Raw genomic sequence first — 23,792 nt, forward strand, 5'->3', positions numbered from 1 at the left:
TATATGAAAGATATTGGTGATAGCTAATATCTTAGATGGGAATAATGCTGAACTGCCATTTCTTCACACCAATAGATTAGTCCAGGGATCAGCAAACTTTTTCTTAAAGGGCCAGATAGTAAACAGACATAACGGGCCACACAGTTTCTGTCGCAGCTATTCCACTTTGCCATTGTAGCTCCAAAGCAACCATAGACAGTGTATAAATAAGTGGCTGTGGCTGTGATCAAATAAAACTTGACTCACAAAAACAGGAAATTAGCTAATGACAACGCCTACAATAGCTGATAGGGCTTCATTAAGTTGGGAACACTTTCGTCATAACAAAAAACAGGAGAGGATGATCTGGGGCAAAAGGGGTAGACTGTTCTAGATATTCTCCTTTTGCCCCTCCTAATCTGCCCTCTCTGCTTTACTCTGCACCCCAGGAGTAGCATTAACTAGGCACTAGCCCTCTGGCTGCCTGTTGGGGTGATCAACTGGGAGGCACAAAGAGAAAACTGAAAGCAGAAAATCGAGCTCCGTATATTTATTCCCCCAGGATCCTCCCTGCCAGGCTGAAGGAGGCAGTAGCCCCACTCTTCTATCAAAGACCATAGCTCCTGTAAGCTAAGTCTTTCCTACAGGTACAGTAGGTTCTTGTAACCTCTCTCTTCCTTTGTTCTTTCAGGTTTAGAAGTGATAACTATTTGTCATTGCTAACCTAGGGTGCTCCTCCAACTTTTGTTGGTTTCTCTTAACCCTAAGTAGTCCCTTCATTACTTCCCTCAATTAATCTGTAGAATGTGCCTTCTGGGACCCTAGCCCATAGGCCATCTAACCAATCTTTCCAACGGGAGATGTAAAAATCATCTACAACTCCTTTCTAGCATTCCTAGTTAAGAGTCATCTGCAATTCCTTTCTGCCTATCATTGTGCCAGGGGTAGAGGATGTGGAAAGGGGAATGTCTGATTAAAAATGGCTCAATCACTTGCTATCTTCATGCCCTTAAGAAATTTACTTATCCTCCATTCTTTCAGCTGCTTTACTTATAAAAATAAGGATGAAAATAGTATCCATCTAAAAAAAAAAATAGCATCTACCTCATGGGGTTACTGTGAAGATTAAGTGAGGTCATACACACAAAACCTTAGAAGATGGTCTTACATGTAGTATGTATATAATAAATGTTCACTATCAGTCAATCATGTCAACTCTATTTCTATGCCATTTTACTAATGATACCTCCATTCAGGGCTAAATCATTTCTACCCTAGATTATTACAGTAACCTTTTAACGAGACTCTTTAATCCTCATAACTTCCATACCCAGTTCACACAACCCAACATACCTAAAGTATCCTTCCATGAAGTATAAGGTAAATAATCATATGTAAGGGATTTTGAAAGAGAAGTTCCTTAAATGAGGATATGGGACTTAATAAACCTTTAAGGATCCTTATAAATCTAAGATTCTGTGATTCTAATGAAAAGGTTACATTTTTAAACAGCTCATCTTAAGTAAACAAGTTTGAGAGGGAAGTTGATGTCCTCACTCAAAGAAAACCGGCTCTCACTGAGATTTTGATCTAGTTAATACAGATCTCCCTGAAAGAATAAATTATTTGGGTTATCAAGGACTTTTCCTAGAACAGATATATCAACAATCCATACATCTAAACTGGGGCGGGGCGGGCAGTTTACTAGGTTTTAAACACCTTATCTAGAGCTTCAGTGTAAAGCACTTCCACCTCAACAAGGTCAGCCGAGAATCAGAAAACACAAGTGGCCTCTTAACAGCCAAGTTAAAAAGTCAGTGCACGTACCAACCTGAACGTTTTTCATAGAAAAAATCTCGCTGTGGACTTATTCTTCTTTCATACGCGATTCTAAAATGTTTGGTAATACGGACTTTCATATTCCGCAACAGATTAAAAGAAATAAAACTTTAATCAGGAAACAGGAAGAAAAAGAAAAGAGAGAACTGAGGTGGCAGCCAATACAGCACAGCCATGGCCCTTGGAGTCATATAGACTTCTGAGTTCTAATTATTACCTATTCTCGAAACACAGTTACCTGAACAGAAAAGTTTCTAAGTACTGTAAAGGATGGACTGTTATTGCTTATAACCGCTGAGGATATACTTACCACAACAGATTTTCTCTGGAAGTTTATGTTGTTGATGCAGACGACCTGATGAGTTGTACATTAAAGAATAAAGAAAATATTTCAGTTATTAAATAATGCGTAACTCTATCCAAGTACAAACAAGAACTGTGTTCTAGGCAGCTCAGAATCACACTTATCTTTCATGCTAAAACCCTACAAATTAGGGTAACTTGCTCATTTTAAATTTAGCAACAGCCACGAAAATAAATTTCTTTGGGCAAAAATGCAACTTAGTACTTTAAGAAAAAGGTTTATTAACCTGCAAGCAGCAGTAGATCTGCTGAATCACACTGTCATTCAAACCATTTTCGCCCTACAAACACCATTCCCATCACCGTGAGTGGCTGCCAGTTTCCCACTAGGCCTCCCAGGCCCACGAAATCAGTTTCAAGCAATCACAAAATATAATTAATGAAAACCAAACGTAGAAGAAAGGGAGATGAAAAAATACTTATAATTTATAGGGCCTTGGGCTTTCAAAGCCCTTGTCTCCTTTCTTCCTGTTCATTCTGGCGGGCTCTAAACCAGTCGGCGGCATGAAGGGACCCAGCGGAGCTCGGCTTCCCGGCTTTCCGAGGGGCGGCGGGGCATTACCGGTCTCCGGCACCTGACACTCCCCGCTCCCCCGCGCACCCAACAGTCACACCCCGCGGCCGGGGCTCCCTCGGCACCCACTCCCGGCCCTGCCCGATCTGCCGCCGCCAACGCCTCCAACTCTCTCCCGCGATTCGGCTCCGTCAGCTGTCTCCGCCGAGCTTCTGTCACGGAGATGCTCCTCACACCAAGCATCGACGGCGCCAGCCAGCCGACATCTTGCCGGTCACCTCTGACCTGCGACGTCAGCGGAAGTGGGGCAGCCGTGAGGGCAGGAGTCGGAAGTTACGTGTAAGTGGGCGGGGCTTGCCCGAGCGCCGGAGTTTTTGTTTTCGTCTATTCGTATACGGACGGTGGGTGAGAACTGTTAAAATTTCGGAAAGCGGCCAGAGATATTTTGTGGGTGAGGCGAACACAGCGAGAAGGAAAAAAGGAAACACTAAATTTTAGAGGACTAAAGATCTAGCGCAAACATATTGAACAGTATGGGGAAAAGGTTTTCGAAGAGCCAGGGGCTGGCGACTAGGAACCCGGGAAATAGGAAAGCAGGAGAGGTGTGCCTCTGGTCCGCTGTGTGAAAAAACACCATAAACTCACTGGAGCTCAGTGATTTAGGCTGTAAAATACGTGATTAGACCTCAAGGAGTCTAAATCGAATTCCGGAGTCCTCACTAGGCACTGCTGCCTCAGTGTTTATTGAGAAAAACGTAAAATTAGTGGATTATATAGATGCAGAATTTATTGAAAAACCGGACAAATATTTTAAAGCCATCGTATTTGCATTTGATGCATGAGAATAAAAATTGTAAATTCCAATAAGTTAAATCTTGGTTAATTGTGGATTATGCGGTTAGAAAAAAATTAACTTCGGACCAGATTTAACCTTGGCCTACCCCTTCCAACTGTCTTGGTGACAAGTTCATTAGCTAAGTTAAAATTTGAACTTTGGTCTAAACGAAAACACGCTAGGAAAGTAAAGATGTAAAGGAACTTTATCAAGCATTCCAAAACCAGCCAGAGATTACTTGTAGTTTTCAAGTATTACCTGTGTCAGTATCCTTTATTATAGAATTATAAACTACTGTTAGCATTCTTCATTTAGGATTCGTATTGAAATGGGTCTTCTTGAATTATAAACTTTAACACCATTTGCCATGGAAGATGGGGGGGGGGGATATTTAGGGCGATAGATGCAATTGGTTTAAAGAGAGGTCACTGGATTAAGGAAAGAATGGGAGACAAAGAAGCAGAGAGGGAGTACGCCAACTTTCATCCCAGAGTGCATATCTGAGGTGGGAAGTAGATGGGCCCCTGGGCTGGACACCTGGTGTCTGTCAAGTGAAGTAAAATTGAAGCTTTGTTTTCCCCCCTATACGCCAAGGATAAAGCTAGTGGCAGAAGCTGACCTCTGCTGATGTAAAGAGATGAGGTGACCACTTCTGAGGTCAAGAAAATTTCCCTGACTGCACAGGCACAGGAAGGCTTCTTGGAGTTCAAGAAAGAGAGAGGTGCCACCTATGATACATGTGGACACATCCCCACAAGCCTCTGCGGTGGAATCCACCTTAGCAAAAAGTTGGGCACGCATGTTAGGGAGTGTCCTAGGACAGGTTAGATGTGGGAAAAGAAACAATTGGCCAAAGGTAAAGACCCAGAAAAACTGTCTTATGTAAGTGATTTAAATCACCTCTTTCCTGCGCTCCTCAGTAGGGAGGACACCCACACCCTATCTCTCTGAGTGTGTATTTATGCCTTGCTTCTGTCTTAAACAATCTGTTTCTCTGTGTGCTCTCCCACTTGCGCCATGTCTCTAATAATAAACTTTGTACCTGTTTTTACAGTTTTTGCCTTCTAGAAACATTCTTGCTTTCAAACTGGGCAAGAGCCAGGGGAACTTTGCTTCTCGCCTCTAGCCCCTGGTGGACTAGTGGCTAGGATCCCTGGTTTTCATCCAGGTACCCAGGTTCAATTCCTGGGCAGGGAACTAAAATCTCTCTTTAGAACCGCTCACTGCTGTCTCTCTGAAATCATATCTACATCAGCCAGGTGAACAGGAGCAGCTGTCAAGCCAATTTCATCAATATAAACAACTAATTTAGATAAATGATATAGCATCATGTGACCTCCTGTTTGGGTAGAAAGTCAAAAGCAGAGGGGAACTGACTTGAGAAATGACATTTAAGTGAATAAATAATTCTCTTCTAGGAAACTATTTAGCTCTCTGAAAACTTTTAAATGTATTAATAATTAGAATGTCAAATCCTAATTAAAGAAATGCAATTTTAAATATAAAAAAAGCAAAACTGTTATTCTATAAATAAACCCACAAAGACTACTAAGAGACACTAAATATAGGAAATAACACTTTCTTTTGTCGTTGTTTTCACTGTGTACATAATACAAATATAACCTGAAAGATATAAAATACCCTATTATGTTTAAGGAAAAAAAGAGCAGTAGTTTTTAAATGCTTAAGATGAGGAGAAAAATGCCTCAAAAGGGCTTCCCTGGTGGCGCAGTGGTTGAGAGTCCACCTGCCGATGCAGGGGACAGGGGTTCGTGCCCTGGTCCGGGAAGATCCCACATGCCACGGAGCGGCTGGGCCCGTGAGCCATGGCCGCTGAGCCTGCGCGTCCAGAGCCTGTGCTCCGCAATGGGAGAGGCCACAACAGTGAGAGGCCCGCGTACTGCCAAAAAAAAAAAAAAAAAAAAAAGCCTCAAAGAATTAGGTTTTTAGAAGTCTGGAACACAAATACATAAAAAGTTTTCTTATAACCAGCAACTTTACAAAGCAACTTTAGTCGCAAAGACAAGACTGTTGTTCTTTTTAAGAAATGGGTCTTCTTGAGTTATAAACTTTAACACCGTTTTGAATCGAAGATCGAGAATATTTAGTGAGTAATGCACCAATGGTTTGCTTCTCTCCACACAAATCTCTGTGGGAACAGTAAAAAAAATTAATCAACATCATAAATATTCTAGGGAACATAACACAATTTTCATAGCACTAGCTATTTATATCTCTCTCCCCCAAATCCATCTTTCCAACAAACATATAAGGGTGTGTATTTGTGGGAGAGATAGGGTAGGGAGAGATTATTAAGCCATAACTGAACCAGGTACATCACATGCACGTATGATCTCCAACCTGCACGGTAAGAGTAATGTATTATTTAACCCCACGTTAGATATAAGGAAACTGAGGTTCAGGTGGTAAAGGATGGAGCCAAGTTTTGCAGCCAGCTCTGTAGGTCTCCAAAGTCTGGGTTTTTTCCATTATATCACACAGGCTTCCAAATCAGACATAAAAGCAATGTGATACAGTGGGGTCTAGACTCAGAGAACCTGGATACCCGGTTACCTGTGTGAGCTTATCTAGGTTACCTACCCTACCTGAATTTTAGCTTCCTCTTCTGTACCTCAAAGGATAGAAGACTTTGACTGGAACATCATGAGGGAAGGGAAGATATGGGAGGACGTGAGCTGGAGAAGGGATCAAGGGAAGATCACACAGGGCCTTGAAGAACATGAGAGGGAGTTGTAATTTAATTGTACATATAATGGGAAGCCAGTGGAGGGTTTTATTTCATAGAAAAGCATAATGTGATCTAAGTTTTAAATAATGGAGGCAATGAGTTGATGATTATGGAAGCTAGGTAGTAAGTACATGGAGTCCGGTTCCTTATATTTTACTGTTACTTTTGAATGTTTAAAATTTTCCAGAAGTTTAAAAGGAGGGAGAGGAGAAGGGAGCAAAAACTAAACTAGGGAGACCAATCAGAGGCAGGTATGAGATGATCCATCAGGATTTGCTCAAAGTTTGAAACGGGGCAAGAGAAGAAAAGACAAGGAAGATTTCTAGACATTTTGCTTGGGTAACTGGATTAATGGTAGTGCTGGTAGCTGAGATGAGGGTGATGGGGTTAGGACAGGGGGAATCAACAGTTCCATTATGAGCATGTTTGAAATTCCTATTAGATATCCAAGCAGAAATTTAGATTAGGTAACTAGATGTAAGAATCTGGAGCTCAGGAAAAAGGTCAAGTATGAAGATAAAATTAGGAAGTCACTGGGCTTACATGAGGGCACCAAAAGAAAAAATACAAAATGAAGAGAAGATAGCCAATAATAGAATGCTAGAGCACTCCGACATTTAAAGAATGGGAAAACAAGGAGAAGGCTGGTGTGTTTCAAGCAGGAAGTGGTCCACTGCGTCAAATAGTGTTAAGAGGCCAAGTAAACAAGGACAATTGACCACTGAATGTAAAAAAGATAAGATGCCATTGGGTTAAGGATCTGTCATTGGGTTAAGGAAAGAATGGGAGACAAAGAAGCAGAGAGTGAGTACACAAACTTTTAAAGGGAGCTTTCTTGTGAAGGAGAGCAGAGGACGTGGGGTACCGTAGACTGTTTTTTTTTTTTTAAGATGAATAGTACTACAGAATACTGTTCATAGTGATACATGTGCTGCTGGCCATAATCCAGTTGGTGGGAGACGCTGATAACACAACACGGGAAGGGACAACTAGAGGATCCTTTTAATAAGGCCAGAGGGGATGGATCTAGTGCAGAAGGAGGGTTGGCCTTAGGAGCAAGGACAGTTCATGCATCACACAGGATGGACGGCAGAGCAAGTGTGTGCCCACACAGGAGGCCGGCAGACTAGGCCATGGGAAAGGAGGTAGTTGTCTTGTCTTGCCTGCTTCTGTTTTCTCAAGAAATATGGCCGTGGGCTTCCCTGGTGGTAGAGTGGTTAAGAATCTGCCTGCCAATGCAGGGGACACAGGTTCAAGCTCTGGTCTAGGAAGATCCCACATGCCGCGAAGCAACTAAGCTGTGTGCCACAACTACTGAGCCTGCGTTCTAGAGCGCGAGCCACAACTACTGAGACCATGCGCCACAACTACTAAAGCCCGCGTGCCTATAGCCCGTGCTCTGCAACTGCAACAAGGGAAGACACCGCAATGAGAAGCCCGCGCACTGCAATGAAGAGGAGACCCTGATCGCCTCAACTAGAGAAAGCCCATGCACGGCAATGAAGACCCAATGCAGCCAAAAAAGAAAATACGGTCATAAGCTGAGGATGAAGAGGAAAACGGGGTATTGCTGCTATGAAAAAAGAAAAAAAGATGTAAAGTAAGTTCCAGTGGTTGAAAAGTTTCATGAGGAAATGGTGCCTTGCCAGGGGCCCTGCTAATTACCACTTAAGTTTTTAAGTGAGACTAGCAAGCCACACTGTGTCATTTCTCTCCAGGAAATTTCAGCTGCCCTGGTGCAGGTACAGAGTAAACAGAAAGTTGGGTTTAATCTTTGCAGATTTTTGCCAATGAGGTATGACAAGACACAGAGATAGGGTGCAAGGAGTAGAGCAGGTACAGTAAGAGTTAGAAAGACTGACCCTGGAAAGCAAGCCAGGGAAAGAGAAGAAAGAGACCCTGAGAGGTGGGAGATGCAGTGAGGAAGTGGTAGTGTTTATTAGTGGCTTTGAGATTGGTTCTACAAGCAGTGGCTTCAGGGCTAACTTGTTCTTCCACAGTCTGGCTTCTACCAGAATGTTAAAGTAAGGGAGTGGGAAAGAAAGAAGGTGGCCATCAGAGAGGGGTGCTTGCCTTAGAGTCATAGGAGGGTATACAGTTGACTGTCCCTCTATGAGCTGCAGTTTGAAAGGAGAAGAGCAACGAAGTGATTCTAGAAGTAGTAAGGAAGAGAGATGACATATACCCCACCTCCCAGATCAGCAGTTGTGAAGAATGATAGAGAAGACAGCCACCACTGGAGAAAGTTTGGAAGGAAGCAGTGTCTTCCAGGAATACTCAAAAAAAAAAAAAATTCTGATAATCTAAAACCCTATGCCACTCATCATAAGAAGAACAGTCAAAATCCACTTGTGGGCTTCCCTGGTGGCGCAGTGGTTGACAGTCTGCCTGCCGATGCAGGGGACACAGGTTCGTGCCCCGGTCTGGGAGGATCCCACATGCTGCGGAGCGGCTGAGCCCGTGAGCCGTGGCCGCTGAGCCTGCGCATCCGGAGTCTGTGCTCTGCAGCGGGAGGGGCCACATCGGTGAGAGGCCCGCGTACCGTAAAAAAAAAAAAAATCAATTTGTAAGAAATTACTTACTCAATATATGGAGCAATATCTTCTTCTGTCCACTTCTCCCTCAGAGAGAAGAGACTATTAAAACGTTCCTGATTATCCTCAGGCAAATCATCTACTTTCAGCAAAAATATGATTTCTGGTCTTGAGTGTCTATCCACCAAGGCTAAACCCTGTAAGAAATGAGAAAAAGGACAGTTCAAGTAATGGTCTGATGTTTAAAAATGACTAATTTACCTTACGTTTAGCTTTGCCCAAGGTATTTAAAACATCATCCACATGAAACTTACACAAACTACCCAGAAACTTACAATAGCCTTTTTCATAAAAGAGCTCCTCTAAGCAGTGACTTACTTGTAATCTGGCTATTACTACCACCAATTTCTTGAGATGGCTCTAGTTCTAAAGGTCACTGATGACCTGTCGTTGCCAAATCCAGTGGGCCCTTTTCTTGGATTCATCTCTCTAGACCCGTTTATTTTGTTAGTGTTGATCACTCCTTCTTCTAAGCCTTTAAGCCTGCATCACAATCTCATTATTTTTCTCCTAACTTGATGTTGTAGTTCCCTGGCCCCCTACTCCATCCCACTACTTGTTTCACCGTCACTGTCCTAGGTAACCTCTCTAAACCCGTGACTTCAACCACCACTTACTTACAAATATTACAGTCATCAGCAAGTATCTTCAACTCAAATCCCTCTTCCAAGCACCAGACCTCTATATCCAAACCTATATATGCACTCATTGTGTTTGTCATCCAAACCTGTTCTCATCCTGCTAATCCTAGGAAACCAAGGCATCATCCTAGATTCCATTATTCAAACCCCACATGTAAGTGGTCACTAAATCATATAGATTTTAAGGCCTTAACATTTCTCTATCCTTTCCCCATCACCTATTTCTTTGGCCAATACTCTCTTAGTTAGGAGTAAAGTGTTGGAAACCTAAATTTTTCATAATCTAGCCAACCTTCCATCAATCCATCCTCATTACTGTCACAGTGTTCTTTCCAAAAGGCAAAACTCATCAGGTAGCATTTCTAACTGATGCCACTCAATGGCCCCAAAGAGCTTTCTAGATAGAGTTGAAATTCCTTAGCACAGTCCATAGTGTCCTTCACCAACTCACCAGCACCCTTCTCTCCAGTCATGCATCCCTACTGTGTGTCCCAATTTTTATCCCTCCATGCTCTCCTGGAACCTTGTCTCTGCCCTTCCGTCTAGAGTAACACATGATCCTTTCATACTCGGCAGCTAGAACATTCATTCCTTCAGAAAATCATCCCTGATTGACCAGTCAGATGGATAAGCCCCTTCATTTGCTCCCATAACACCTTGTGCATGCTTTTCCCATGGCACAGATCACTCTACATTGTCAGAAGAGATATATACGTGTAACGTGCACCCCCACTGCCGGACCCCAGGCTGAGGACCTAGATGGCACCTTGCGTGACGTTTTCTGCTCAGCATCTAGCAAGGTGTTTAGACATAAAAGGAACTCTGTAAATACTGAGCAAATACTTTCACTTATTTAATAAATTCTCATTGAGCATATACTACATGCCAGGCAGTATGCTATATATTGGCAAGCAACAGTGAAAAAAATTCTATTAAAGTGGAGAGCAGGGAACCACATAGTGAAACATTTTTCTGAAGCTAAGTGAGAGTACCATGAAGGAGAAATCCGGGCTGCCATGCAGAGTAAAACAGGAAGTATTTTTTTTAGAGTAAAGGAAGGCCTCCTTGATGAAGTGACTCAAAGATGTGTAGGAGGTGGCCAGGTGAAACTGGGGAGAAGTTTATTCTAGAACAAAAAGCTTTGTGTAAAAGTCCTAAGGTAGGAAAGAGCTTGATGATCTTAAAAATATGAAAGAAGGCTGGTATGCAGTAGACAGGAGAAAAAGTATCAAGAGATGAAGCTTACAGGGGATGGTACGAAGAGCCTTGTAGACCAAGATTTTACATATTTTATTGTAAAATATTATTTTATATTATAATACTCTGGATTTTATATCTTAAATGCAATGGGAAATCATTAAAGTGATTTAAGCAAGAAGTTCATCTAATCTGATGGACATTTTTGAAAGATCATTTTAGTAGCACCGCAGAGAACGGATTGGAGGTGGGCAGTTAAAAGTACAGAAGGCCCGCTTCGGGATGCTATTGTGAGCCAAACATGATAGTTTCAGCTAAGACAATGCTGATGGAAATGGAGAGAAAAGGAACAAAATGAGATACACCAGGTGGGAACCAGGATAAACTGTAAATGGGCCTGAGTGATCTCACTGAGTTGACAAATGTTCTAAAACTAGACTGTGGTGGCTGGTAACTCATTAAATTTACTACAAATCACCCTTTTCAAAAGGGTGAACTGTGATATGTAAATTACACTTCAATAAAGTGGGATTTGGGGTTTTTTTTTAAGGATTTTTGTGATGTAGAATGCACTCCTAATGGGGGGCTAGGAAAATAAACAGGCTCCAAATTCAGTTCCAATACAGGCTTCATTTCACCTAGTAACCTGCTGAGTTATGGAGGTAATCACCATCGCTACCTTACCTTAAGCTGATCGAGCCTAGTTATCACTCCTTCAGGAACACTCTGTTGCCACACTTCTTGAAACTCAGCGAGATTGAATTTCACTGCATTCTGAAGTAGCATTTCTGCTGTAGCTCTGCAGATTTTATCTGCGCTCAATTCAAAATAAACTTCACCTAAGGAAAACGTATCAAAGAGAGTTTCATATGGTCCTCTGACAATTAATTATACTACTCATTTTTATACACAACTCATCTCCCATCACCCTATGGAGTTCTTATTTTTAACAGGAAGACACTTGAAAAAGGCATACCAATTTTAACACATAAGAGCTAAAATAGCCATTAAAATACTTTCCCAATCTTACCTTCCTCTGTATATCTCTTTCCATAACATTTAAGACAGTGTCCGATCATTTCCCTGAAAAATTTTAAACACTTATTTGAAAAGTTTTTCACATATTTATACATTATCTTTTAAACACCATTGCTAACTAGAAACTAAGATATAAATTTGAAATAACTAAAGGATTTTGGTTGCCAAGTATAAAACTTTACATTAGAAATTAACTAAAATACACTGGACAGTTACTATATACCAGGTCCCATGCTAAATATTTTTACACAAATTATATGAGCATTCCTTTATTATAAAATAGCTTAAATTATTCCTTTATATTTTTTATGGCAGAGAAAAAAAGATACACATTTATTCACCCCAATGACCAAAACTCCCAAGTCCTTCTTGGTTGTATATTCTTTAGATTTCTATAAGATATCAAAATATAAATAGTCTATGCCCTGGGTTTAGTCCTACCCTGAAAATAATTTTCTTCCCCTTAAGGAAATCTGGAAGGACAATGAATAACATACTTACTCTGTCTCTAATGGTCCAAGTTCCTGAAGGCATGTATTCAAGGGAACTTTACTAAAAGACCAAGATTCAGAATCCACAAGCTGGGTTATGTGATTCAGAAGTTTCATCTCATAATCAAATTCAAGAATCCTCCAATAACCTACAAATTCCAAAAGTTATATTTACCAAAGGACATTTTAAACAAATGAATTGGCTGATAGACCGATAAAGCAGCAGTAAACTCTTGCCCACTGCAAAAGAGACATGAAAAGCCTTAGCTTTCTTTATAAACAATGCTTCTGTTTATGCTTGTCTCCTGATCATTACAAATTGTGTCTTATGGGAGATCAGATGGTTTTTAAAGAGTACTTTTCATATGACTAACATTTTTATTTTTTTTCAAGTGCTTTAATACTCAATTATCTCACAATAATCTTGTCGTTCTAAATGGAAATGTGGAAACCTGTAGCTGGTACAGTCATTTCATCAGAACATCATACAAATGAGGTGAAGGTCATAGGTTGGATATCCCACACAGTGATCTCTGCTATGGGGCACTGCCATGGTTACAACCCTCATCTCAGCGATCTTGGAGAGGTGTTCTCATGCTCATAAAGAAGTCGAGCTCATTTAAGAGATAACAGACTCAGAAGTACAATGTGGACCAGCGGCAAAAGCTGAGCCTCAAGACACATTTCCCTATTCCTGTGAAAGGCTATGAAATGCCATCTTATAACCAAAGGCACTACCACCACCCCTGGAGAAACAAATCACATACACACCCACCAATTCAAGTACACTCACACCAAGGGAGATGTTCCTATTCTTACTCTGAAAAAATAAAGGCAATGTTAAAAAATGTAATGCGTGATGTAAAACTGAAAAAGAAAACTAGGAAAAAATAATCTTTGCATCCCCCCACACACATACCCCCCAAAATGTTATCCATTCCCATGCAATAAGTGAATAATACAGAAGGCTGCATTAAGCCCATTGGTTCTTTTTTTTTTTAACCTTAACATTCATGGTACCCCCTATACTACCATAGTAATTAGCAGCAGGCATCCACAATTAGAAACTTTATGCCCGATGATTAGGACCAAATGTGTCTCAAGGAACCACAACAAAGAGCTAAGTGTTTCCAGTTAGTTATGAAGTCATCTGCAGCTGCTTCACTCAGCAGAATTCACCACATTTGAGAGTTACAGTCTCGCAAAAGCTAATCTTGCTTAAAAGATTTAGGAGTGCATCCACCAAACCATGCCAATTTCCTCCTTTCCAACACATGGGTGCAGAATTAAGCTGCTTCTCTGGGCAAGCTTAAGAGGGCTGAAAAAGGGCTTCCCTTGTGGCGCAGTGGTTGAGAGTCCGCCTGCCGATGCAGGGGACACGGGTTCGTGCCCTGGTCCGGGAAGATCCCACGTGCTGCGGAGCGGCTGGGCCCATGAGCCATGGCCACTGGGCCTGTGCATCCAGAGCCTGTGCTCCGCAACCAGAGAGGCCACAACAGTGAGAGGCCCGCGTACCACAAAAAAAAAAAAAAGAGGGCTGATAAATGCACACAAACATCTACTCAAGTATTACTGCAGGCCCAGATGCCAGAAAAAAAAATAGCTCCTACTCTACCACTCCAGACCAGGAGATAATCAAAATACAAGGTAGTACTGGGCTTCTCCGTCAACCCCTGAGACCAGCACATACCACTACAACTTTTATACAGGTTTCTTACATAAACTACTTAACACATTTAAAAGTATGTTGAGTTATCACGAGAAGAAACACATCTTCCAAGCAATTTGGAAATACAGTGAGTTAATTCTGAACCAGGAGTTGAAGTACCTGGGTTTTATGCCTTATCCTGTCACTAACTCAACATGGAACCCTGGACAGGTCCGTTTCCCTTCCTAGGCCTTAGTTTCCCTCACCTATTGAAAACAATGAAGGGATTAGACTACCTGATATCTAAGACCTTTCCTGATCTAATATGGTTCTTCTATTACCACTCAGTCCAAAGAAAAAGGCCTGTAAGGAGTAGAAAAAGTCACTGGTCAGAGACTGTAAAGGTGATCACACGTAGTCTCTACCCCACACCCCAAAATAAAATATCATCTCTGAGCCCAAAAGAAGGTTAAATAAATAGCATGGAACAGCAATAAACAGGTGGAGATGTCCAAAAATGTCTCTCATATGATGCCCAATTCCATCATTATTAATAATAGTAAGTCATGCTACCTCCAATCTCACAGGCATTTAAAACTTGTAACTGGGCCATTATTTCTTCCTCACTTGCCTGAATTTGATCAAGCAAATCTTCAGTTGTATACTGAAACAAGAAAACAGGAAAAAAAAAAAGCAAGCATTTTAAGGCCAAAGAATTTTTTTAGACTTATTGAATAAATACATAGAAGAGATTAAGGCAAGGTACCCTAGTTTAATTTCTTTTATTAATCTGTAATGATTACTACATAAAAACAGTGGATTCTTAGAAGAAAACAGAGGATAACTCTTTGTGATGTTGGATGTGGCAATGGTTTTAGATATGATGCCAAAAACACAAGCAACAAAAGAAAAGACAGATAATGTGGACTTCATCAAAATGAAAACTTGTGTATTTCAAAACATCATCAACACAAAAGGACAAATACTGTATGATTCCACTTACATGGGAGATTTGGCATAGACAAATTCACAGAGACATGAAGTGGAATAGTGGTTGCCGGAGGGTGAGAGGCAGGGGAAACTGGGGAGTTAGTGTTTAATAGGTACAGAGTTTCAGGTTGGGAAGATGAAAATTTTCTGTAGATGGATACTGGTGATGGTTGCAGAGCAATGTGAGTGTATGTAATGCCACAGAGCTGTACAGGTCAAAACGGTTAAAGTGGTAAATTTTATGTTCTGTTTATTTACCTCAATTTTAAAAAATCAAGAAAAGACGACTCATAAAATAGGAGAAAATATTTGCATATCATGTATCTGTCAAGGAGCTTGTATTTAGATTATATAAAGAACTCTCCTACAATTTAGTAATAAATAGATAAATAACCCAATTAAAAATTGGGCAAAGGGGTTTCTGTATAGGCATTCTCCAAAGATACAGAAATAGTCAACAAGCACATGAAAAGATGCTCGACATCATGAGTCATTAGGGAAATGCACATCAAAACCACAGTGATACCACTTCAAACCCATTAGGATGGATACAGAAAAGACAGATAGAAACAATTGTCATCTAGGATGTGGAGAAACTGGAACCCTCACACAATGGAAATGTCAAATAGTGCAGCCACTGTGGAAAACAGTCCAGGAGTTCCCCAAAAGGTTATACAGGGTTAGCACAGGGCCCATCAGTTTCACTCTTAGGTATGTATGTATGTATGTGTGTGTGTGTGTGTATATATATATATAGAGAGAGAGAGAGAGCCAAGAATAATGAAAACATAGGTTCCCTAGAAACTTGTACATGAACGTTCACAACAGTGTTATCCATAATTATCAAATAATCAATAATATTCAAAAAGTAGAAACTACCCAAATGTCCATCAACTGATGAATGGATGAACAAACTATGGTATATCCATAAGATGGGGTACTATTCAGCAATAAAAAGGAATGAACTACTGATGCATGCTACAACATGAACGAACCTTGAAAACAGCATGCTAAGTCAAAGAAGCCTGTTGGAAAAGGCCACTTATTGATTCTATTCATATGAAAGGTCCAGAAGAGGCAAATCAATAGAGGCAGAAAGTAGATTAGTGGCTGCCTAGGGTTGAGGTGGGAGAGAGAAGGAGGGAAAGGTAGGATTAGAAATTAACAGCTAAGGGGTACAGGGTTTCTTTTGGGGGTGGTGAAAATATTCTAAACTTCATTGTTGTGATGATTGCACAACTCTGTTAATGTACTAAAAACCGTTGAATTATATAGTTTAAAATGAATAGATTGCTTGGTATATGAATTATATCTCAATAAAGCTGTTACAAAGAAAAAAATTCAATCAGTCAGTCAAACTTCTAATACAAATATGGTCTTCAGAATACCAGGAGAGTTCTATAACTTTGAATTACATTTAAAACTTAATTTTTTACCTGGTTTATAAATATTTTTCCATACTTCCAGGAATTAGTCCATTCTGACTTTCCATTTTCATAATGTCTTTTCTCAAGAGTCCCTAATTATAACTTTTAATTAAATAAATTATCTTAACCTCTAAAAAACTATTACTTCTTAGTTAGGAACATGAGAAGCTTTCAGCTACATAAATGTCACCATGATATCTAGGACTTGCTTTAAAATACTCCAGAAAAAGACAAAAAACAAAAAAGGTGGAAGGCAGCAGGTGGACAGAATAAATGAGATTGACAAAATATTGACAGATGTTCAAGAGAGTGATGAATATATGGAGATCTTTCTGTTTTGGGGTATGTTTGAAATTTTCATAATATGAACTTGAAAAAAAAGTCAGCATTAAGTGTCTCTACAGCTCTATTTTTTAAATTCCAAATTAAAAAATGAAAATACTAGTCTTACTTTTGAGTGATTTGAATCCTTTTCTTTTTGACTGTCAGGTCCTTCATAGGTATTTTCCATCAAAAGTTTCTTTAGCTTCTTTAATTTAGGTCTACATCTTCTTAATTCCCAGTAATTATTAGAAAAACCAAAGATCTAGAAATTACAAATACATCATAATCATTTAGGGGCCATTCTAAAAGAAATCTTCATATAAAATTTCAACCAACCCATCTGCCCTCCACAAGAAGCAAGAAAAGGGAGCCAAAGTATTCTTTCTGTTGAGAAGGCCCCCGTCCAGCCATCTCAAGCAGATGGATGGGATCTTCAGGTAACATCTTTTCAATCCCCAGTTAAGAAGAGACTGCCAACATAGTGAGAATGGATAATTAAGCTCCATATCTCAAGTATACGCTGGAAACTAGAGTATGCCCAGAAAAGAATGACCAGGATGCTGAGAATTCTGCAAGCCAGGTAGAAACACAGAAGAAGAATATCTTTAGGCTGACAAACAGAAAATAAAGAAAAAGCATTATCACTCTCTTCAAACAATGAATATATGATAAAGGGAAGGGGGAGAACCCTTGTTCTGTGTTGCTCATTATGTTAAGGAAGAAAGACTCCTATTCAATACAAGAACTTCCCACTAGTTAGAACTGCAACTAATTCCTTATGGACTTGTGAAACAGTGAGAGGCTTATCACTTAAAGAAATCCAGGTGACAGTGGCTAAATGATGGATAAATATTTCTTATCTCTCTCTGTATCTCCAGGATTTGCCCAATGTCTAGCACTTAGTAGGTGCCCAATAACTGTTTCACATGAAAGAAGGGAAAAAGGCAGAAATGGATTGTCTCCTTCCAGCTCTAACATGCAAGGTCAGGGAATGCATCTACTCTAAAACTAGTAGAAGCCTTGATTGACAAGACAAGGCCCAGAGCCTAACGGAGATGCTGCTGAATCTGAGAAAAGTTTAAGGACCAAAACACAAAGATTGATTTCATCCACAGTTCACAAATGGGCAGCCTGCTGGCTGTATCCAACGCAGATGTTGGTGTGTATTTTTGTGTTGGGGAAAAAGGGAGGTTTAGTATAGAGTTTTCATTAGTTGCCAACATCGAAAAATAAGATGTTGCCCCCCAAAATCTAAATTTTAAGCTTCACTTGGACAAAGGAAATCAGAAGATCTGGCAATGCTGGGCCTGCTTTCCCACAAGGCCAAGAAGTGCCCATGCACTTACTTGGGGCTTGTGTGCTGCAATCTGCCATAGACCCCCCATTCCCTATTACTCCTGAGACTGGGTATCCACTCCCATTTATCAACACCAGTCTGCTTTGCTCACGTGCATTCCTTACCCAGCCTTTTTAGGCATCTAAAGTGTAACCACAGGTTTAAACACTCTGGTTAGTAGAGCTTTGTTAAGTTTTACTCAGTCGCAGAACACAGAATTCCCATAAGAGCTCAAAGATACTCACAGGTATAGTTATACCCTCCCAAAACACCTACAAAACCCTACAAAAAACAAAATACAATATTTACTGGCAGCTCTTCTGTTCTGGCAACATATATGAATCACTGAAATGCCCCAGTATTTACCCTTATTTCTATTCCAATTCTGTTTTTAGGAAGTAGCTGGCCTAAAGTTTAACAGATTTAAGGGCTGTGCTTTGATTGTATATATGTAACAATTTAGCCAGGATGGAAACTTTGGTTTGGTATCTGCCAACAGATACCAAACTGTTGCCAACTGCCAACAGCAGTCTCCAAAATAATTAAAAATTTGTTTTACATGGTTATGAATAGTAATTAACTAAACTAATTTCAAAGGTGCAAAACACACTTCCCTCAGAAACAAATTTCTTCATTTCTCTACCTCATCTAATGCACTAGTTATGGTTTGAGGGAGTCCTTTCAAAACCTATCCATGGTAAAACTTTTTTTTTTTTTTTTGCTGTACGCAGGCCTCTCACTGCTGTGGCCTCTCCCGCTGCGGAGTACAGGCTCCGGACGTGCAGGCTCAGCGGCCATGGCTCACAGGCCCAGCCGCTCCACGGCATGTGGGATCCTCCCGGACCGGGGCACGAACCCGTGTCCCCTGCATTGGCAGGCGGACTCTCAACCACTGCGCCACCAGGGAAGCCCCATGGTAAAACTTTTTAAATGAATCACCTAATAGCAGATTTTCTATATTACAGAAAATGGTCAGCTTATCTGGGACTTAAAAATCAGGTTGGGATAAGAAAGACAACTTTACGTGACTCTGAACAAACAAAAATAATGCTGAGAAATTTCAAATTTCATTAGGGAACTTTTCAGATTCTCTATGATTGTACATTTCACACCTCAAGTTTGTTTGTTTGTTTGTTTGGGCCATGCTGTGCGGCATGCAGGATCTTAGTTCCCCCAACCAGGGATCCAACCCTTGGCCCCTGTATTGGGAGCACGGAATTTTAACCACTGGTCCGCCAGGGAAGTCCCACACGTCGAGTTTTTAATTAAACGCAAGATTGGCACATGTGTTGTCATTCTCACATAATTCAGGAGACAGTACCTCAGTGTGAATAATGTTACAATGTGTCTCTTCCATCTTCATCTGGTCTGGAGTTTTACAACCAGGAATAAAAAGCAACATATTGGAAGTGTCTGCTATTTTCAAGTCATATGTTTTGTCTTTACTGCACAGAACGGCCTTCTCATCCTTATCACCACGAATCACAAGACTGCAGGAAAGTGGGAAAAGGAAATACTTGGTTTACTGAGACACCAATGGACATCTTCATTATAAACAGTTCCAAAATCGCCTAGGCTTCTAGAATTTAAAGCTAAGTCTTAAGGCTGTGTCTGGCCCCTGCTCTCACAGCCCTCCCATGAGCTCCACAGAGCAAGGCCTGGGCCAATTGAGACCCAGAGGGGCAGCCGGTGCCCTCACTAAGGAAAACTAATTCCACATGGGCAAAAAAGATCCAAGGAGGCCAAGAGGCCAAATGTTACCACGTGGCATGTTTGTGCAAACTGCTGGGAAAAGCTTCCAAAAGCTTCAGTCAAGATTTCACAACTTTCTAAAATTACTGAAGCAATACTTCTCAAACTTACGCGTAGGCACGTTAGGGAACCTTGTTAAAAAGCAGGTCAGGATGCAGTATGCCTGGGATGGGACCTACGACTCTGCATTACTAATAAGCTCCCAGATGATGACCATGCTGCTGGTCCTGGTACCCACCCAAGAGTTGTCCTTGTTTTGGCCTGAGTATCCCCTAACAATCAAAGGAGCACCAGCTGGCCTAATCGTCACCTATGCTGCAAAGAAATCGGGACCCTGAGAAAAGAAAGCTGCAATGTTGAATGAAAAATATGAAAATGGTATGTTTACAAACTAGACTAAATGATGTCTCTGACAAAGGGTCACAGGTGGAAAAAAGCAAGAAGAAGGAAGAGTGGAAGGACAAAAGTGAGGAGGTGGAAGAAGAAAAATGATAAAGATAATGGAGATGACAAAAAAGGAGCTGATTCTAGTAGTTTTCCTTGTCTATAAAGTATTTAAACCTCCTGTACACAATTCATTTCTTTTAAATAAATAATAAAAAACCTGAAATAGAAGACTGAAAAAATATTTTTAAAACCAATCCTTTGGGGCTTCCCTGGTGGCACAATGGTTGAGAGTCCGCCTGCCAATGCAGGGGACACGGGTTCGTACCCCGGTCCAGGAAGATCCCACATGCCACGGAGCGGCTGGGCCCGTGAGCAATGGCCGCTGGGCCTGCGCGTCCGGAGCCTGTGCTCCGCAACGGGAGAGGCCGCAACAGTGAGAGGCCCACGTACCGCAAAAAAAAAAAAAAACTAATCCTTAAGTGAAAATAAAAGGTTTTTTTAAAGCTTCTTGGTGCTAACAACATTTAACAGTCCCAAGTACCTACTCTTAACATTTATTTCCACGTGGCACTATCCCTGCTTTCAAATATTTCGTTTAAAACAACTACCCCTTCCCTCTACAAAAAAAAAAAAAATTAAAACACACATTTTCATTCTGGTTTTTGTCAGCTAGATAACTATAACTGGACAAAGAAGGTCCTCGCACCTTAAGTCTTTTCTCAAATTCCTGCCAACTCAGCTGGGATGAAAACCCATGAGTGACGTTCTCCTTCAGTTCCCTTAAAGATACGTTATTGCTAGCATCTGAAGACTGGCCAGTTAACTATTAACACGGCTAGATGAGTAAAGTAGGCAAAGTGAAAGCCTGAAGGATTCAATTAAAAAAACAGAAAAGAGAACAAACGATACCAAATAAAATACAGGTGTGGGAGGAACAACAGAGCGGAACAGAATTAAACCAGAGCCCCTAACCCCTCATTTCCCTCATTTCCAGGGACTGCACAAAGTTGAGAGAACGGACTTCTCCTGTTTTTGCTTTGTTTTGTTTTGTTTTGTTTTTGCGGTACGCGGGCCTCTCACTGCCGTGGCCTCCCCCGTTGCAGAGCACAAGCTCCGGACGCGCAGGCCCAGCGGCCATGGCTCACGGGCCCAGCCACTCCACGGCATGTGGGATCCTCCCGGACGGGGAACGAACCCGCGTCCCCTGCATCGGCAGGCGGACTCTCAACCACTGCGCCACCAGGGAAGCCCTCCTCTGTTTTTCAACCCATGGTCTTGCAGCAAATGTGTAGCTGACCTAGAATTAGAAAATGGCTTCCGATCCCCACTGAGTGACCCCAAGCAAGTCTGTTTTTTTGAGGGCCTTCCACAATTACCAAGTCTGTAAAAACAGCTTTACACTATTCCCCCCCAAGTCCTATCTACTGAGTAAAATACATATAAGTAGCAGGCAAGAGGGACTCCATAAATACTGGATATTACCATTGGACTTTAAGATAGAATGGCAAAGCGTTCTGTGCAGTGCCTGGCCTCACTGTTAACATCTCCAAAACTTCCCCGAGGTTCTATTTCCGGACTTGTTTCCGCTGACAGAGGCCTCCAAGACCAGCCGGACTAGTCCAGCTAACTGGACGGATTAAAAGTGGCGCGGACTCCTCGGGGAAAGGCAGCCAGCTGGGGATCAGGTCACCAACCTGCTGCGAGGGACCTGGTCAAATCAGTGCACCTCTCTGGCCCAGTTTCCCCATCCTATGTTTCCCCGCAGGAAAATCAGAAGGTGGATGGCACGAGGCTGGAGTCGGCAGGTCCCGGCACCGGCTCACCTGTGTCCTGCCTCAAGCTGCTGGCACAGCGCGGGCTCCAACTCGAGCAGGCAGAAGTCGCCGGCGGCTGCGCTGGCCCCGGGGCCGAAGGCCAGGCAGTGCACGGTGGGCAGCAGCTCGGCCGCGTTCAGCTTGGCGATCTGCAGGGTCGCGTCCACCTCGTCGCGGGTCCTCCTCATCGCTGCGCGGGGTCGGGGGGGTCCCGCGGTGCGCGAAGGGCAGCAGGTTTAAGACAGCAGAACAAAGCTCCCCGGGCGGCCGCGACCCGGCGAAACAAGAAATAGAACAGTGCTTGTTTTAAAAGCGCGCCTAGGCGGCTGGGGGCGTGTTTCCGGGGCGGAGCGTGCCGCGGGGGCGTCCCCGAGAGAGTCCGACAGCTTCCCGGACTCGTGCTCCGCCGAGGACTGCCGGGTCACCCCAGGCCGAGCAGCGGCTGCTGGAAGGAAACCCGGCCTCCGCGGGGAGCTCTCGGCGGAAGCTGGCGGGAGCTGAGCTGCGACCCCGCGGGGCGCCACGTGGAACCTTCCTCCACCGCTTCCGCTGCCCTCCTCCCCGCCCTGTTTCCTGCCAATGCCCCCATTTCCTCGCCATCAAAATAGTCGCGTCTTCCGCCAGTGGCAGGTCTTGCAGTAAGCACTTTGCATGCATAATTTCATGAATCCTTCACCACAGCCCTGTGAAGTGGACCCTTTTAAATACCGTTCTGCAAATGAGGAAGCAAACTCCTTACCCCAGGTGGCACAGCCAGGAGGTACTAAAGTCTGATTCCAGTCTCGTCTATTATGGCTCGAAAAATACCGTACCGAGTTTGTGCAAACACCTTGGGCCGGGAGTGAGGTCCTGGTAGAATTGAACAGGACATCTCACTTCTTTGGGTCTGGGGACCACTCATTATATCTGGGAATCTATGGCTCGGACTAGATCCATCCATTCGTTGAGTACCTAGTCTGGGCTGGGTGGCAGGTGAGGGGCTGAGACCCCGTGTCAAGAGGAAAGCACCTTCCTGAGGTAGGCAAGGCCCTGCAGAGTCCTGGGGAGACAAACTCACCACTACACGATGTGTAAAGTGCTCCCTCGGCTTTCTCTAAGGTGTCTTCTAGTACATCAAGATAAGATCTTCTACCAAACCTAGATCTTAGGCTGTGCTGAATGTAGCATTTTTCCCGAGCAGATCTACACAGGCTCGCATACACAGTATGCAAATTTAGATCTAATATAAATATTTGACTGCTTCTCTTTTTTTTCTATTTATTGAACATTTTTGGTTTTGTTGCTTCTTATTTTTTCACTGTCCCTCATTAAACTGATTTTGTTTGTTTGATTTTTTTTCCCTCTGGCGATTTGGAAGGTCTATATCCCACCTCATCTACTACTGCTTCCCTCTTCCTCTTCAAGGCTTCCTCCTAACATCAGGCACACAGGCTTACAATAAGATCTTTCGGTGCCTCCCACCATTTGGGCCTCTGTTTGTCTGGCATGTTCTTCTCTTGCTGAGCACGTGTCTTTTATTTATTTTACTTTTTTTCCATGTGGCTTGTGGGATGTTAGTTCCCTGACCAAGGACTGAACCCGGGCCCTCACAGTGAAAGCACAGAGTCCTTGCTGAGCACTGTCTGACAGAACTTCCTGAGATGTTGGAAATATTCTATATCTGCACAGTCCAATTTGGTAGCTACTAACCACAGGTGGCTTTTGACTGCTTGGAATGTGGATAATGTGAATGAGGAACTGCATTTTATTTTATTTTTAATACATATTTATGTATTTATTTGGCTGCCCTGGGTCTTAGTTGTGACATGCAGGATCTTTGTTGTGGCATGCAGGATCTTTGTTGCGGCATGCAGGATCTTTAGTTGCGGCATGCA

The 23,792-nt window shown here is 42.2% G+C and overlaps 2 protein-coding genes across 4 annotated transcripts in view; both read right to left on the reverse strand.

The window, feature by feature from the left end:
* The window catches only part of TAF2 (TATA-box binding protein associated factor 2), an 81,669-nt gene extending 78,698 nt beyond the window's left edge, over positions 1 to 2,971 (reverse strand). For 2 of the 3 annotated variants that reach the window (XM_082858359.1, XM_082858357.1), the window contains exons 1-2: positions 2,604 to 2,930; positions 2,129 to 2,182 (exon numbers count right to left, since the gene is read on the reverse strand). In XM_082858359.1, coding sequence (XP_082714485.1) covers positions 2,129 to 2,182; positions 2,604 to 2,687 — 138 coding nt within the window. In that variant the 5' untranslated portion in view covers positions 2,688 to 2,930. Of the gene's footprint in view, positions 1 to 2,128; positions 2,183 to 2,603 lie in introns of all 3 variants that reach the window. The other variant, XM_082858356.1, reaches the window with a different exon arrangement.
* A 2,345-nt stretch (positions 2,972 to 5,316) lies between these two features.
* On the reverse strand, positions 5,317 to 22,106 carry DSCC1 (DNA replication and sister chromatid cohesion 1; the record flags this gene model as incomplete). The annotated part of the gene is made up of 9 exons (XM_082859152.1): positions 5,317 to 5,679; positions 8,862 to 9,010; positions 11,396 to 11,550; positions 11,742 to 11,794; positions 12,251 to 12,389; positions 14,462 to 14,552; positions 16,757 to 16,891; positions 19,287 to 19,455; positions 21,928 to 22,106. 9 exons carry the CDS (start codon positions 22,104 to 22,106, stop codon positions 5,571 to 5,573), a joined length of 1,179 nt encoding a protein of 392 aa, XP_082715278.1. The 3' UTR covers positions 5,317 to 5,570.
* Between the last annotated feature and the right edge of the window lie 1,686 nt (positions 22,107 to 23,792).

Source organism: Leucopleurus acutus, assembly GCF_964270905.1.
Source record: "Leucopleurus acutus genome assembly, chromosome: 17".
Lineage (NCBI taxonomy): Eukaryota > Metazoa > Chordata > Mammalia > Artiodactyla > Delphinidae > Leucopleurus > Leucopleurus acutus.